Below are 16,522 nucleotides of genomic sequence, written 5' to 3' on the forward strand. Positions count from 1 at the left end.
TTAACATACCTTCTTTATCAAAAAAAAAAAAAAAAAAAAAAGGTTCTCATGTCCAGCAGCATCAATAAATGCTTCACGTGACTTCATGTACTTTTAGCTTTGGGGAGCCAATGAAGCGGCAGGTGTCTTGGCCAGATTACCTTTTGCATTTCCGGCAGCTTGCCCAGTAGAAATCTTGGTTGCCGTCTCAGTTGCTACTATTGACTTCTTTATCTGCCAATAAAAGAAACAAAGATGAACTGCATACATGTTAAAAAATACAACAAATTCCAGAAAGACGACCCTGTCTTAAACTAATATACAAATTGAACTAACAACTCAAGATTAAATTTAGCTTTGCACAATAACATCAATGTGTGTCCACACGTTCATAAATACCTTTAGAAGCATATACACATTTAAAATTCATCTATTTATTGACAGTCAATAAAGTGGACAGATGCAAAGATAAGAACTTACTGCTGCAAGCCGCTCCTTGTGAACATCATTTATAAGCTGCAAAACCATCAAAGAGCAAGATATTAAAAGAAAATTTTATTTTTCGCTCAAGTACAAGAGGCATAATCACCACAACTAGTACTCTAGTAGATTATGCGCTTCAGCCACTCTGCATCAAGATAAAGGTAGTTGATCAATGATAATTCTTACTGGTTTTCTAAAGCTCTTAATTTCATCACCACCAAAACCAGGAAGCGTCATATTCCAATTCCTCTCTGCAACAAAGTAAAAGAGAGAAAATTTTGATAAGAACATAGTAAAGAAAATTTTGATAAGAAATGAGTACAGAGAATTAAGCATTGAAGGTCCACAATCCGGTGAACACTACGCATGGAGAATTTTCCCACATAACTAACCAAGATGTAGAAGTATGTCTTTTGCTTCCAATGTAGTTGATTTCCGATGCTTGGCCAACGAGCAGCCAAATGTTGTAATCTGTTTAAATGAAAAAGTTAAAAAAGAAGAAGAAGAAGAAGAATAAGCAAAATTATATGAGTGCAAGATTTAAAAAAGAAAAACCTAGAAAATCATAACAAGTCTAATTTGAAGTTCCCAACCACGGCTGGATTATAAACTATAAGATGCTGTGAACCAAAATTTAAGATTACACCACAGCGCAACATAGGCCTTACACCAATTACCAACTAGGTTTATGAGTTCCAATTTTACAAGGCAAATTCTGCATAAAAAAGTATTGTCTTCAGCAAGAAAAAACCTGGGACATAAGGGCACAAGTCTTTGACTGATATCATATAAAACATTTCTATATTCCGAGAAAATGTGGTCATTGTTTCATCCTGAAGGAATTTCATTAATTTAGAAAAGTCCCCATATGATCTCTTACTGACAAAATGATCCATTCAATCAAGCAAAATAATCCTGTCAGGAAAGATCAAGATATAACTAAGCATGGTTTGCAGCAATCCCCGACAAACCTCTATTTCCTACATTGACTCTCTATGACATTACACTTCAAGAATTAGGCAAGATTTAACTAGTCACAACGTGATAAATATTTGCAAAGAGAGTAGACTGAATATGAGAGAGAAAATATAAACTAACAGGTTCAACTACTCACAGAGTCAACAAAATCCTCTGCAATATCCACAAGAATTTCTTCAACTTCAGGATCTAACTTCTCCAATGGATCAACCTGTACAAGAAGCAGAAGCCAACATCGTCAAGGTGTGAGATACACCTAAATGATTTGGGCTTTAGGAAAGGGATGTATTGGGCTATGCGTATCTAGGTGCTTCAATGTTTATGTTACACCAAAAACTTAAAACAAAAATGCTGTACACATCGTTTTATTCACAAAAACAATGTTAGACAGGTTCCCTCATCCCAATCAACTGATTAGACTTCAGGGAAAAAAAAGCTTGTGATTAATGATCCAAGGTTTTGATAATCTGGATTCTTCAGTGAAGTGATTGCAAGAAGACTAACATGGCTCACCTGGCTGACTAGCTCGTGGATGCTTCTTTTGCTAAGAATCCTATCACAAGATTCATCGGTTTCTGTAATAGCTGTCTTTTTCTGCGGCCCAGACTGGACTGTGTTAGTTTGCATCATTCCAAGAGATGAAGGCTTCAGATTTCCTGAGCCCTGGACCCTCGTAATTTGTTGTTGATGGGGTACAGTTTGCAGGACCCTTGATGGTGGAAATTGGTGGCCAGAATGCTCCTGCGACTGATTTGATGGTGAAGGTTGTTGCTGCTGCAGAGGTGACATATGTTGTTGTTGTGAAGCCGTTGGCACCATATGATGCTGCTGTTGAGGAAGATGTGCTCGCTGCTGCATTTGTGAATTCCCCTGATGCCTATTGGAAGGGGATGGTAAAGGAGGCTTCCCTTGTGATCCAGCTGACAACCATGGCTGATTAATACCTTGCATACCTTGCGGAGTATTTGGTGACGAACCAGGAGGTCCCACTGGTGAGAGTCTCAAAAGGCCATGCCCTTGAAGATTCTGCAGAAAGGAAAAGAAATTAAAAGGACAGATAGAACATGCATGAAACCTACTTTTCACAACAAACTACGGGAACAATTTTCAAAAAGCATATACAACCAACCCATAGACAAGATCTACAACCATTGCATTAGTCAATAGTATAACATCATCAATAACAGAACCACCACTGTTCTACAACATATCCGTTTAGTATCCCAACTAGCACCACCAACAAAATAGAAGCAGATTCCTATCACCCCCTCTAGTGAACAATGATCTTAAATAATGCAACCCAATTTTTTTTTCTTCTATAAAGGGTCCATTCGATTTAGCTGTTTGAAAAAATACCGATTTCAAAACGCAGTTTTGAAAAACGCAAGTAAACATTTGGGAAATTGCAGTTCGGCCTTTAAATCATGCGTTTTTATAAACACACCCCCTTGCCTGCGATTTGAAACATGATTTTTTTTAAAAGGCACTCTTCAGTGATTTTTTTTCACATTTTCAAACCGTTATTTTTTTATTTTATTTTTTTTAAAAAAAAAAGGCACTCCCAAAATGGTCACTTTCCGCAATTTTGTTTAAAAACCAAACGGACTCAAAATCCCACAAGGACCTTTAGTAAGTGATATGACCCATAAAACAAGTAGAAATGTCTGAGCACTATATTTAGAAGAAGGCCCTAATACTTGTAGTTGGACAATAATATCTTCAAGTATTGTCCAACTAAGGGGCGCCTTACGTTTTTTCTATAAAATTGATCTCTTACCTATCAATATATATATATATATATATATATATAAGTAGCCATATCAAAAACCCACTTCAGTACAATAATATTCAACATAGCAACAATACTATAAAACTTTAGTTCCTCTATCCAAGAGTTCATCCCATGACAGACAGCTTTACGAGCGATCATAAATATTTATATCAGTCAATGAAAATAATAGAAAATGAAGGCTACTAACTTGGGAAGTAGAGGGCTGATTAGGCGGTGTAGATGGCGGTCTAAGAGATGATTGGACAGGCCTTTGTTGGTGGTGCGCAGGAATCCCACCCGGCCGCATTTGCGAACTCGACCCGAGCGACCCCAACATCCCTATTCCTTGCACTCCTTGCATTGTCGGTCTCGCCTATACATGACACCAAACAAAACCATCAATTGAATTGAGACGAATTGTGTAAATTTCCTAGCCACCAAACAGAGCCAAACCCACAAAAAACAAAATCCGACCTGGGAAGTATTGGGATTCGAGACTGATTCGGGCGCGGCGACCCCCGCCCGGCCCAGCCCGGTGAAGTGCTGACCGAAAGAGGAGGAGAACGGCGTGGGCTGCGTAGAAGCGCTAGCGTGGTGCGCCGGCACACCAATGGCCATGCCACCCCTCGGCGGCGGAGCAGAGATGGAGGGTGACCCAGACGAAGACGCCGGAGAAGACGAAGAGGGCAGCGAAGAGAAATGCGGATAGTTGGGCTGCTGTGTAACAGCTCTGGAGAATGTGGAGGGAGGCCTGGTTGGTGGTTGTGGTTGCGAAGGACTCGGGAGTGAGGTGGCGGTGGTGGTGGAGGGTTTAGGATTAGGGTTTTGGATAGGGTTAGGATTTGGGGACGGTGGGATTACTGGTGGGGTTATTGAGGAGGGTGGCTGTAAGGTTTGTGGTGAGTCGGAGGGTTGCGACGTCGTGGTGGCGTTGGTGTTGGTGTTGGTGTTGGTGGCGGGGGTGGGGGTTTGTTGTTCCATTAGTGGGGATCGTTTGCTTTGCTAGTTTGGTTTCTTTGGGTATTTATCGGTTGGTTTAAACTGGCGAAGGATGAATGAAGGCGAAAGATCGACGTGTTACGTCGGACAGATAGCTGTAATAAATACGTATGAAAACGAATTTTAAAATGCTCAGGGAAAATTTAAAAACAAAACAAAAAAAACAAAAAACAAAAACAAAAGAAGAAGCAGAGAGAGCAAATTTTAACGTTGGCATTACGAATTACATCATAGGGTGGAACAGTCTATTAGATTGAAGAAATACTGAGGTCCCCTTTAAAAGGGAGAGAGAAGAAGAAGAAAAAAAAGAGGTTGAGCCATTTTGTGGAATCACCCTATGGTGGTCGGCCACCTTTGGCCACCCTACAACATGTGGATGCAACCACATCGGGAGTGGCGCAACAACCCTCCTTAGATGAGAATGGGTAATGGTTCACATCTTCGATAGCTCGTCAGGGGTCGAATAACCATATCTCAATAAGAATCGAGACGGCTACACACATTCAATGACGCACTAAACCATTGTTTTGGGAGGTCAAGGCCACTCCCGACGGGTAGGGAATAGCAGTGACCACTGCCGATGTGGTTGGTGTCACCCATTTAGAGATGGCAAAACCTCTCATTTGGTGGTTTGGCCACCCCGCCAGAAGCACTCAATCCTAATCTTTTTTCTTTTTGCAATTTGGGGAATTGTTGACAAGATCAAGATCGTCTATTTGAAATGGACCGTCCAAAAAAAATAGTATTGCATGGGATCTCAATCCACTCACGACATAATTATTTAGTGAAAGATCTTGTCGCATCTTTAACATATAGAGGCTGGTATATAAAGCGAGCGCGTACGGCGTAAGGTTGTGGTGGCGCATGGAGCTAATGATAATAAAGAGCACCAGCAACAGAAGAGACTATTAGACACCACAAGAAGTTCTAATACTATAATGAAATATAAAGCAAATTAAAAATAAGGAGAAATTGTAATAAGAAAAGAGAGAAAATAAGACAAAATTTAAAGTGGTTTAGCTTTAGAGACCTACATTCACCATTTACAAATGCTCAATAAGATTGCATCTTCGTTATATTGCATCCTATCTGAATCCATTGACTTAAATTACAACGTACATATGATAGATTCATACTGTAGTTCAAGTAAAGTACAATTGTGGTTAGTGAAGTACCATACAATTGTGATTGGTAAAGTACAAGTGTATTTCAGTACTTCAACACCTGCCGCGAAGGTAAACCATATCAGTCTTTCTTAAATTGTTAGTACTCAAGCTACAATCATGGCACTAATCGGATAGAAAACTCAAGTTATACTGCAAGCTGCCTTGCCCCTCATGAAGCCAAAGACTCATTTCTAGATGCTTCACTTTCGTTAGCAAGCTCTTGGTACTGTTCATTGGAGTTTCCACCCACGAGAGCTGGTAAAGGAACGGGATCCTTCTCACTGTTACCAGAAGAGAGGGATTAAAAAGAGAAAGTAAAAGACTTGATTATTACTTTTTAAAATGAGGAACCCTAGATATCAAGATCTAAATGTTGGATGTCATTACAGAATGTATAGCTCAAAGCAGTTTCTCATATTAGGCCAAGTTTTTAAAGGCTGGTGATTCCAGCTTAGCATAAGAGTTAAGCTATAGCTCATCTCACTGTTGTCATGATTCTTTGAACACTTGTAATAGAGTGGCTCATTGGTGAAAATATGAATTACAAAATTACTCTGTTCAATATGGAAACACAAAGAAGCCCTGCTATTTTGTAAATTAAATTCAATGGAATGCACCCTAAAATGTGCTCAAGGGTTTTGGTTAAGGCCAAGCTGAAAACATGCATCAAATTGCCTTGAGATCCATCTTCAGAAATAAGCACAGAGACAAAAAAGAGGATATATTGCTCTAGAAAGCAGAGAAGCCAAAAAAAGACACTAATCTAGCCACTGGACTATAAATCTATCAAACCAAAGTCAAGATGCGCTTATGGCTCAATATTGGTGAAAAGATGATTTATTTCACATGCTCTTGCTACCTCTATGCAAATTACAGTGGTTGATTGTCCAGTTAACGATCAACTACTCCTTTTGGGAGGTCTACAAGGTGAACCTGGTTAAGTTTTCTATCAAATTAGATATAATAACTGTTTGTTGGGTTCTATTTGGAGACCAATGGAAAGAACTAACACATGATGCTGCATGTATATTCACAAGCAGAGAGTTTGACTAATAAAAAAAAATTTGAGGCAAGGTCTAGGACATACGTTGTTGAATAAGTGATGAGTCCAATAATTACGAGTGCAAAAGCAAGATAGTATAACCAATCTACCTGCAATAGAAGATTAATATATCAGGTTTGATATGAGTGAAACCAGTTGTACAGAAACGAGATGTATTTGCTTAAGAATCGAAAAAAACTTGGGTCCAGGCCATTTATATCGCAGCTCAGTAATATATGCGTAAACTTGAAAATCATACCTCTTGTTGGTAGATAAAAATGCGAACAACAACTGCCCACATATCAGATGTTAGGAGAGAGAGATTGAACATTGTTGCTCCGCTTAGCTGTATACAAAATACCCACATTAAAGACTGTCTGTTGATATTTCTCATAGAACAACTTCACCATAAGAAAGGCATTTTAAGCCATTGATTTCTAGTTTCATAATTAGTTCGTAGAGGAAATTAGATTACAAAAAGAAGTTTAAGAGAAACACTCTTAAACTTCGTGTATAACCAGAACTTGGATATTGAACAATATATTTTTATTCTCATCTCTCAGTCTAACTAAGACATATATATATATGTAAAAGGCATTGTTCAAATACTCATTCAGTAACCAGACCCAACTGAGAAGTAATTCATCTAAAGAAAATAATTGCACGAAAATTGTTGAGGAGAAGGAAACTTACCTTGAGGACGAAAGGAGCAAGGGAGTAGAACATAAAGATTGCTAGAGCATAGCCAGCAAAGGCTAATATCTGAAAACATGAAAAAAGAAAATCCTGTTTTGAACTGTAACCAGTGCACGTATTTGGAAATTAGACAGGAAAATGTAACAGTTAAATTCCTACATTTTGTTTCCACACTGTCTTTTGCCTTAAACATTACAGCTTAGTGAAAATACAACAGCAAGTGTACCTCAATGATGGAACATGATATGACATAATATTACTCCCTGATATTACTAGTGATGTCCAAAAGTCCCAAAGTTTCTTCTAGTAACCTAATCAATGAAACTCGTCGCCCTAATTGTAATGGCTTGGCAACAGTTTCAGTTCATGCAGATTGCTATTCACTAGAAGAAGGTAAACACTATCCCTACAATCTTACTATGCACAATTAACATCTAGAATTGAAGTTTACTAGTTGGAGCTTAGATGTCATTCTCATTCTCACAATTTGACACCTCCCCCCCACCCCCTCCTGAGAATTGTAAATATAAATTAAAGTATGTTATGCAGAGAAGACAGAGAAAGACCATAGAAAAAGTAATGCACCAAATCCAAGATTATACAGAATTCACTACTTACAATATCTGCAGACCACTCAACTGATTCCAGAGTCTTTAGCTCCAGTATAGATCTGAGAAAAGGCTATTCAAGGAACACAATACAATTCTTCTTCTTCCAGAACGGCAAGATGAATTACATTTTCACACTATTCTCCTTTAAGCTAAAATCACGACAAAAAGATGCTAATAACAAATTTGAAGAGAAATTGCAATGCATGTCTCTACTATAAATGGATCAACGAAGGATACACCTGAACCACAGTCACTAGAAATCCATAAACACCGATCATAGAAATTACTTCAACACGATCTTTTTTCTTAACACAAAATTCCTGCATTGTAGGAAGGAATTATAAAAGGAGCAACTTATAAGGGGCAAGTATGTGACTGAAAAAGACAAGGTAGAATATGTGATGCAGCATGGACTGCATCAATATGGCTTCTGTTGTCTTCGGTGTTCCACAAAAGAAAATGTATTCTTCTACAGAGAGGGATGGAGAGAGACGAAACAGATTCACCAACCTCACCAACATTGCTCATTGCAAAGAAAATTGTCCCTGCAATGACAAGTGTATCCCCTAGTAGAGGTTTTGAACCACCTGAAAGATCAACAAATCATATGACATTAATAGATACAATCATGAATTAGAGATAATTAGAGATAGAACTGCTTAAGGAGTTAAGGGGATAGAAATTCCCTTTCAATGTTTATCCCAAAACTTGCTATAAATATCTAGGAATGAAAAGAAACTAAAGGAAGTCCACAGAGCAAAAGCATACGTCCATTTATATACCCTTACCCCAAGAAAAAAACATCCTTGGAACATAGTTTTGAACAAACATTAGTACATTATCCAGAAAATGGAAAAATTAGTTCTAAAAGGTGGAAAGGAAAATGTCACCTCCACCACCCACCCCGGCATCAGAGATGAGCACTAAGCCAAGGCCAACCACACAGACGGCTGCACCAAATAACTGCCATAAGGAGTATCGAGTGCCTAAGAAGATCCACGTCATAATTATGACCCATGCTACTGTCCAACAGTCCAACAACGTTACACTGGTAATTGATGAGAACTGGTATGCTTTGTTAACTGCAAAATTCATCTGGAAGTAAATCAATGATTCCCAGAATAGAGGAAAATTTTCAATAATTCTTTAGAGCAAGTGAATATTATACATTAGAGGTTCATTTTACAATTATGCATGTGCCAAAATTATCCATTCTTTTGAAATTAATTCTTAGATAAATTCCAAATTCCTAAAATACTATGTTTTATTTCGTCTTTTCTGAACCGTTATAACTTGCAATGCTTGCCTATTAACATGGTATTAAAGTCGAACACTTAATTTGAACATTGACTCCACAATTTACTCTTTATTTTCAATCAATATATGCCGCCGGATGTTTGGTCCACACGTGTAAATGATTAAATTAAACTCGCCATTTCCTTATCAGTTAATTTTTTTTTAAATAAATACTGATTTAACAAAATCATCATACAGACACAGTTAGATTGGCACTACAACCCCCCATCAATTTTCTAAAAGGAAATCATCAATAATCTTAATTAGCCTCTTACATCTGCCATGCATAAATAACGCCAACCACATGTGAGAGAGTTCAGGCACCATTACTCACCAAGATAATTGCCTTGAACATCGACAAAACCTAAAAGGAGATACCAATACCAAGAAACCTGCAACTCTCACAAAGAGTACGTCACGTTTTTCAGAACCCCAAAAACAACTCAGATCTTTGCAACCAATTGCGCTCCCTTCACCCCATAATTTCAATTTCACCAATAGTTGAGCATACGCAATGTACAGCTGCTGAGCAATGAAGGGAAAACAAACATACCAGTAGTTTCTGACGCCTATACAGCAAAACACTCCCATAAACCAAAGCCAAAGATAAGTAACCAAACAAAGTCTGAGAACAAGGCGCATCTACACCTACACACATGCAACAAAGTAAAGGAATAAAAAACCCAATAAAGACCCAACACAAAGCCTACACCTACACGCAAAGTCTGAGTAAGATTGGGTTAATTGTTAAGGTTACCAAGATTGGCTATCAGAGATGAAGTTAAGCTGGCAAGCGCAAGTGAAAAGGAGACGACCTGACCCAGGAACAGTAGGAAAAGTGTTCGCCTGATCTCAGTGCTTCTCCAGCAGCTTTTCAAAGCGCTCCAGCTCATACTGAAACTTGCACCGGGCATCCAAGCAAAGTCCGTACTGCCTTGGATTGTTGTAGCTGAGCATCAACCATCAACATCCCGCGCAACCTCCACTTTTATATTTAAGTAATATTGAGAGGACCCCATCGTGGAAATTCGTGAATAAATTAGATATTTGCGTGAGTGTGATAGAGGAGAGGGCAAACATTGCAGCTACCGTTCTTGGGTTCTTGAACAGTGGGCGGGAGATGTCAACCGTCTTAGACTCTTAGGGACTGGTGAGAAGCACTGTGTCACCCGCGGTTAGCTTTTATAGCTGACTGCACCTCCAATTGTTAGCTGCCCAAAGTGGGACAGGAGAAAATGTTGGTGAGCTACAAGCCTATAAAGAGGGCCTTGTCTGAACAGGGTTTTTCCATTCGAGCAGGACCCCTCTCTTCGGACAGAGGCCGGCCTTTCTCACAGGCTCACAGCCATGTCCAAATAGGACGGACAAGGTACTAAAAGTGAGTAGCCCTTATTCGTGTAGGGAGCCCCATGGGACGGAGGCCCCTTCTCACGCCTCATCCCCATATAGTTGGAAAGTCGGCTGCTTATGGGTCAAATTTTGCTTCTTTTCGTATGGAGTAAAAGACTTCACTATTCTTAAATCTTTATCAAGAAAGTTGTTAAGACAATTTTTGGTCCGGTGACGTGGCAGCCTCTGATTCACTCATTCGTCGGTGACCTGCAACAAAGCAAAAACTCGTCGGAGTTGGCCGGCAGAGCCTTTTTCGACGCCCAAGTCAGCAGAAAGAATATATGAGAGAAAAGTATTAGATGGATTCATACCTCTTAAATGTAATGTGTATATATAGGCCTTTTAATAATTGTTGATGTGTATAGTGAAAGTCTTACAATTGTACAATGTGAATAATAATCGGTAAGGTGTGTAGATATTAAGTATGGTGCTCCATACTGATTTCTGACATGATTTAACAAGTATTGGGGGTCGTAATAAATGCTGAGGATCTTGATTATTCCCGACCTGTACAATCTAAGTGTATAATCCGAACGTTGTACAATCTGAGTGGGGGATAATAATTCTCCAACAAAAGTACCGTTTGACATAATGCAATAAAACATGTAGATGCCAACACAATGTGGACGAATTGATTTGATGACTTTTAACATTAGATAATGAAAACATCAAGAATAAATTTACACTTGTGAGGTTGGATATTGTTTGTACATTAACCACAGGGCAAGCACAGTAAGGGGAGGCTAGAAAGAAGACAGAATGTTAGAGAGGTAATTAAGCCCCTCAAAACCACCTCCAATGCTTAAGTAAAAGGCAGGAGACTAAGTAAATTGACAGAATCTAAAAGTAATGGAATAGAGATGCGTAACTTGTGAAGGGTCGGTCATCCCGACTCTCTTTGGTAGGGCTTTTTGTTGGACTGTTGGAGCTGGACTTATTGGAATGGTCCAAACGAGACTTTAGACCCTTTGGTAATGAAAATTAGACTTTAATTGCATGTCGTCGGGTCCAAGCGACTCCAGGATAGACGGGCCTTATCGACCGTTGGATTACGTGATATAAGATATGGTATCATGGCATACGGTTTTAGTTGGAAGCCAACAGTTCAGCGATGTTGAGGGCCATGACAGAATAATTAAAGGTGATGGCTGGTTGGTTTGATAAGGGTGGATGGAGAGACTATCACGTTCTCTTTTGTTAACCACCAGGGCTCATATCATGTGCAACTCGCCAGTTTTATGCCATTATGTCATCCTACATATGAGTGCCTCAAACAATGGTTTAAACCAAAGATCTGAACTATAAAGAGACAAGAAAATCCAGATGGCGCTTACATCTTTTAGAGCATTCTTAAGATCATTCTCAGCAGCCTCGTTAACCCCGTTAGAAAAAGACAAATTTTTTAAAATATGATCGTTAGAATAAGACAAATATTTATAAATATAACTGTTAGAAAATGAGTTTTTTTAAAATATAACCATTAGAATAAAACAAATATTCAAAAATATGATCGTTAGAAAAAGACAAACATTCAAAAAAGTTTAAATAAAGATATAATAAAGTAATTTGAAAAAATATTATTTAAATAGAATAGTTATAGTGAGTAGTTAAAAATAGTTAGGCTGATGGGGTGCTTTAAAAAAGTAACTCATTAAAATAAAAAAAAAATAATTTTTAACTATTTTAGCTAGTGAAATTTGTTTGAAGGACTCTGATCCGTCGACCGTAAGGATTGGATTACAGCTTTCCAATGAGCTAGACGATATTCTACCAGAGTTTTTGACTGCACATTTCAACAAGCACCTTAGATTCCCACCAGAATTCTCGAAAACCAATTTATTCCGAATCATTGTTAAACGTAAGTTTAGTCTTATTTTTGAGAATTCATATTTTTAGGCATCACATTCTTAAAAATGGATGTCTAGAGAAATGTCAAATTCTCCTAATGATATGCATGATTAATCCATTTTATTAATGATTTATTACTTAAATATTTAATTCATCACAATCAAATTATAGCTTAAGATCCATTATTGATGATAAGATTCCTCTAATGATGGACCACGTACCCTGTCTATGACGTGTCAAAAAGAGTAGAGAAATAAACTAATTCATTGGTGGGGAGTAATTTTAGAATTTTTTTTTTTTTTTGTCATTCTAATAATGACATGGCATGACTTTTAAAATTAACAATCAATTAAAATTTAATAATAATTAATTATAAATCTAGTAATAATTTTAAGAATCACATCATCATTAAAAACGACATAAAAAAAAATAAAATAAAATTATAGCGTCTAGAATTAGGAATAGATGAAACCGTGTGTGCAACATGTTTTTGCTGTAGCCTGTAGCCAACAAAAAGTCTACGTTTTGCAAACAATGGAATTGTGTGACTCACTGCCGCATGTCAATTGTCATGACGTGTTATGGCCCAAAATATTCACGCGCATGCACTAAACACAACTTATTCTATGAACCTAACATGTCTAAAACATCAGCGCTGTCTCATTCTAAATTGTTACAGCTGTCTTTCTTTTTTAGCGCAATTTCCGTAGAATAGGGCTCGCTTTTTATCGTACCGCGCACCAAAACAGTCTTATTTTTTTTTTATTTTTTTTAACGATAAAACAGTCTTATTTGATTTACCACTATATTTATAATTAATTATTATTAAATTTTAATTTTAAAAATTCTTCTAATTTTAAAAGAACACAAAAATAACATACGACAGATTTTTATAATTACTCATTCAAGCACTCCAAATAAATAAAAGCTGTGTTGTTTATACACTTTTATGAACCTCTCCCATAGACTGCTGGCTTCATTGTAAGTATAATGGTATATCTATGTTATGTGTTATTTAACATATATATATATATATATATATATATATATATATATATATTGTTTGGCTTGTACAAAAAAATGCCAACGGCGTAACGTAATTTGGCAATTGTCACCAGATTTCCGGCGATGTCTGGCCGCCATCGCTGGATTCCAGACAGTTTGGCCAAAATCTGACAAAGTCGCTGAATTTCGACATGAATTTCTAGATTCAAGCGATGGTTGCCAGAATTCGACCAATGCCACGGGATTCCAACAATCGGATACTAAAATTCAGGAATCTTCGGCAGTAGAGTTGGGTTACCAACAAACTCCAGTGCTCAGCAGTGGCAAATTCCCACAAAGGTTCGTGCAACAATGAAGAGTTTAAATTCAGAAAACGGTTTTATGGTTTTTACATTTTCCCCCAATTAAATAAGCTTTTATGGTTAAACTGAAAATAATTTTCGTTGAACATTATTTTTGCCCCACCAAACATAAAAAATGTTAAAAATATTTTTCAAAAAATATTTTATACCAAAATAAACGGAGAAAAAATTTATATCCCGAATCTATAAAATATCCTCTCTTTTTTATCTTTTTCTTTTTTATTTCCGACAATTATAAAACAACCTTTTAAATTCGAGTGTGAATGCAAAGGTGGTTCCGTATCTAAACTGGCGCTGACAATGCAAAGCGTAGGTCGGCCGAGCTTATCCGTAGTCTTCAAAAGACATTGGACCTTGTTGTCATTGGCACACCCCTCAACCGTCGTCATCTGAAAAAAGCCAATTTTTCTTTTTCCCCCCTCAAATCTGATTATTTATTTTTATTTTTTTTCCTAAAATGTGGTCCCGTGGACTTTGAAATATGTTCTAAACATTAATTGACATGGACTTTGTTTGCTAAAAATATTCTTATAAAAGTTATGGGAAATGATTCCTACACTCATTCTCACAACAAGTTGATGTAGCTGGTAATATTTTATTATTTTTTTTAAAAAAATAATAAAATATTACCAGCCACGTTAACATGTTGTAGGACTGTTGTGAGAAATGAGTGTAGGGATCATTTCTCCAAAGTTATATAATAGAACGGGTTTATGGGAGTCACAATCTTATTGGGCTAAAAATTAAGATTTTAACACCTTATTAATTTTGTTCATCTATCTTAGCCTAGTAGGTATTTAATTTATTTCCCATTTCAACTACTTCAAAAAAAAAATTAATGCGATTGCTTATACCAATATATCACGTATATTTGATACATGCTGATATAATGTATTTGAAGTGATTTTTTATTTCAGTCTTTTTTTTAAAAAAAAAAAAAAAGAAAAAGAAAATAAAGATCACTTAAAACACATCATATTAATTGATTCGAAATAAATACGTGTGAAGAGTAACACTAATAAAAATAATAATAATAATAATATTTTATATTATTCTAACATATTCAGTTGACGTCTTCAAAGGGTAGCTCAGTCGGTTGAGGACCACACCTCATGAAACAGAGGTCACTAGTTCAATCTTTCTCCCCCTCTTGTGTGAACATATATATATATATATATATATATATATATATATATATATATATATATATATAAAATAAAAAACATATTCAGCTGATTGAATATGCTCAATTCACTATTATATCAATCTTAATTAAATAGAAAAAAAAAAAAAAAAAAGGTCAAAGTTCCATTAAACATACCAATTCAGCCAAGTATGTTGAAAAATACAAAATAATATTTCTAAAAAAATATGTAATAAAAAAAGTTACTAAAAATATGTGTGAAAGTACAGCGTTACTAAAAAAAAAAAAAAAGAACAGCGAAGCAAGACGGAACACTGATCAAACATCGTACTCAATGACCTACCCCACCTAACATCGAAAAACAGAACCACTAAAATCCCACCACGCGAAACCAGAAAACCGCCCGCCACGCGTTAATCAACAAGGTCCAACCGCGGACACGTCAGCTTTATTTTTCTTCTTTTCATTGTATTTTTTTTTTTTGTAAGTTCCTTTTCGTTGTATGATAACAAAAATAAATCCCGAGGGAAAATCCAGGCTGTCCCTCACATTATTCTTATTCATTGTGTACTAAAATAATTTTTTCTCACTTTTATTAGATGATGATTGATTTTTGAAAATGATTATTCCAAATTTGTCCCTTTTCGCCGCTCCTTCCTTTCTACCTTTTTCCGTCTTTAATATTCCTCTGACTCATAATCCTTCCGCGTTAAGTTTCTTCTTCTTATCGAATTCCTCTGATTTTTTCAAACAGGTACGATCTCTCATCGTTTCTTATAGAGTTGAGGTTTTCGATTTTGTAGATTCGGTTTTGATTGTTCATTTGACGATCTGATCCAATCGCCAGGATCTGCTCCTGGGATCGAAGAATTTTTGTTCATTTTTTTCTTTCCCAACGTTTCTCAGCAACCAAACAGAGCGTGAAATAGCGAGGCACGAGAGAAGAGATCTGATGGCGGAAGAGCACAGATGCGAAGCTCCAGAAGGCCACCGGCTCTGCGCTAACAACTGCGGCTTCTTCGGCAGCCCGACCACCATGAACCTCTGCTCCAAATGCTACGGAGAGTTACATCACTCTTCCTCCAAATCCTCCATGGAAATTGCTCTCTCCTCCTCCTCCTCTTCTACTTCTTCTCCACCGGCTACCGTGTCTCTTCCTCCTCCTCCTCCTTCTCCTCCAGCGTTGACCTTGCCGGAGGTCGCCAAAGATATACGGACACAGGCGGTTGTATCCCGAGGCGATGACGTGGCGGTGGTGGCCCAACCGAATCGGTGTTTCACGTGCCGGAGACGGGTCGGGTTGACCGGGTTTAGGTGCAGGTGTGGGACCACTTTCTGCGGGGTCCACAGGTACCCGGAGAAGCACGGGTGCACGTTCGATTTCAAGTCGATTGGGAGGGAGGAGATCGCGAGGGCTAATCCTGTTGTGAAAGCCGAGAAGCTGGAGAAGATTTAGTTTAATCAGGACCGCCTGATCTTATGACTGGATGAATTTGATAAGCCTTGCTGCTACATGACCCACGCGCGTTGATCACGAGCTCCTCTTCTGTACGGAGTTTTAATGGGTATTTTCTCTTTGATGTAATTTTTAATTAAGTTTTATGTGGCTTTTTGCTTGTAAAAAGAAAAAGAAAATCTTTATCATGGTATCGAAATGCACGTACATCTGGATTCTTCCTTTGTATTTTCCAACTGGGTTGAGAATTTGAATACCATTGATGTGTACCCTAGCCAATCAAAACGAGCCAAC

The 16,522-nt window shown here is 37.5% G+C and overlaps 3 protein-coding genes across 3 annotated transcripts; 1 reads left to right on the plus strand and 2 right to left on the minus strand.

The window, feature by feature from the left end:
- Positions 1-58: 58 nt before the first annotated feature.
- Positions 59-4,216, minus strand: LOC133872713 (transcription initiation factor TFIID subunit 12). Its single transcript, XM_062310289.1, is given in 9 exon segments — positions 59-117; positions 120-213; positions 460-495; positions 649-713; positions 855-933; positions 1,577-1,651; positions 1,954-2,466; positions 3,420-3,584; positions 3,686-4,216. Coding segments are annotated over 9 exon segments (1,578 nt in total). The 5' UTR covers positions 4,193-4,216; the 3' UTR covers positions 59-73.
- A 1,097-nt stretch (positions 4,217-5,313) lies between these two features.
- On the minus strand, positions 5,314-10,099 carry LOC133872270 (uncharacterized). The gene is made up of 11 exons (XM_062309746.1): positions 9,779-10,099; positions 9,575-9,669; positions 9,356-9,413; positions 8,616-8,807; positions 8,236-8,312; positions 7,963-8,045; positions 7,733-7,784; positions 7,112-7,180; positions 6,678-6,764; positions 6,464-6,528; positions 5,314-5,657 (listed from the first exon to the last, which is right to left on the minus strand). The coding sequence occupies exons 1-11, from the start codon at positions 9,933-9,935 to the stop codon at positions 5,546-5,548; spliced, it is 1,047 nt and encodes a 348-aa protein (XP_062165730.1). The 5' UTR covers positions 9,936-10,099; the 3' UTR covers positions 5,314-5,545.
- A 5,281-nt stretch (positions 10,100-15,380) lies between these two features.
- LOC133872964 (zinc finger A20 and AN1 domain-containing stress-associated protein 4) lies at positions 15,381-16,464 on the plus strand. The gene is made up of 2 exons (XM_062310660.1): positions 15,381-15,526; positions 15,679-16,464. Exon 2 carries the CDS (start codon positions 15,725-15,727, stop codon positions 16,226-16,228), a length of 504 nt encoding a protein of 167 aa, XP_062166644.1. The 5' UTR covers positions 15,381-15,526; positions 15,679-15,724; the 3' UTR covers positions 16,229-16,464.
- Positions 16,465-16,522: the final 58 nt, after the last annotated feature.

The sequence above is a fragment of the Alnus glutinosa genome, chromosome 7, assembly GCF_958979055.1.
Source record: "Alnus glutinosa chromosome 7, dhAlnGlut1.1, whole genome shotgun sequence".
Taxonomy (NCBI): Eukaryota; Viridiplantae; Streptophyta; class Magnoliopsida; order Fagales; family Betulaceae; genus Alnus; species Alnus glutinosa.

Coding starts and splice junctions, on each gene's coding strand:
- LOC133872270 (XM_062309746.1), bottom strand. CDS start 9,935: ATGCCCGGTGCAAGTTTCAGTATGAGCTGGAGCGCTTTGAAAAGCTGC. Junction 7,181..7,732: donor TTGAGTGGTCTGCAGATATT/GTAAGTAGTGAA, acceptor TCATGTTTTCAG/ATATTAGCCTTTGCTGGCTA. Junction 6,529..6,677: donor TTTTTATCTACCAACAAGAG/GTATGATTTTCA, acceptor CTTCTATTGCAG/GTAGATTGGTTATACTATCT.
- LOC133872964 (XM_062310660.1), top strand. CDS start 15,725: ATGGCGGAAGAGCACAGATGCGAAGCTCCAGAAGGCCACCGGCTCTGC.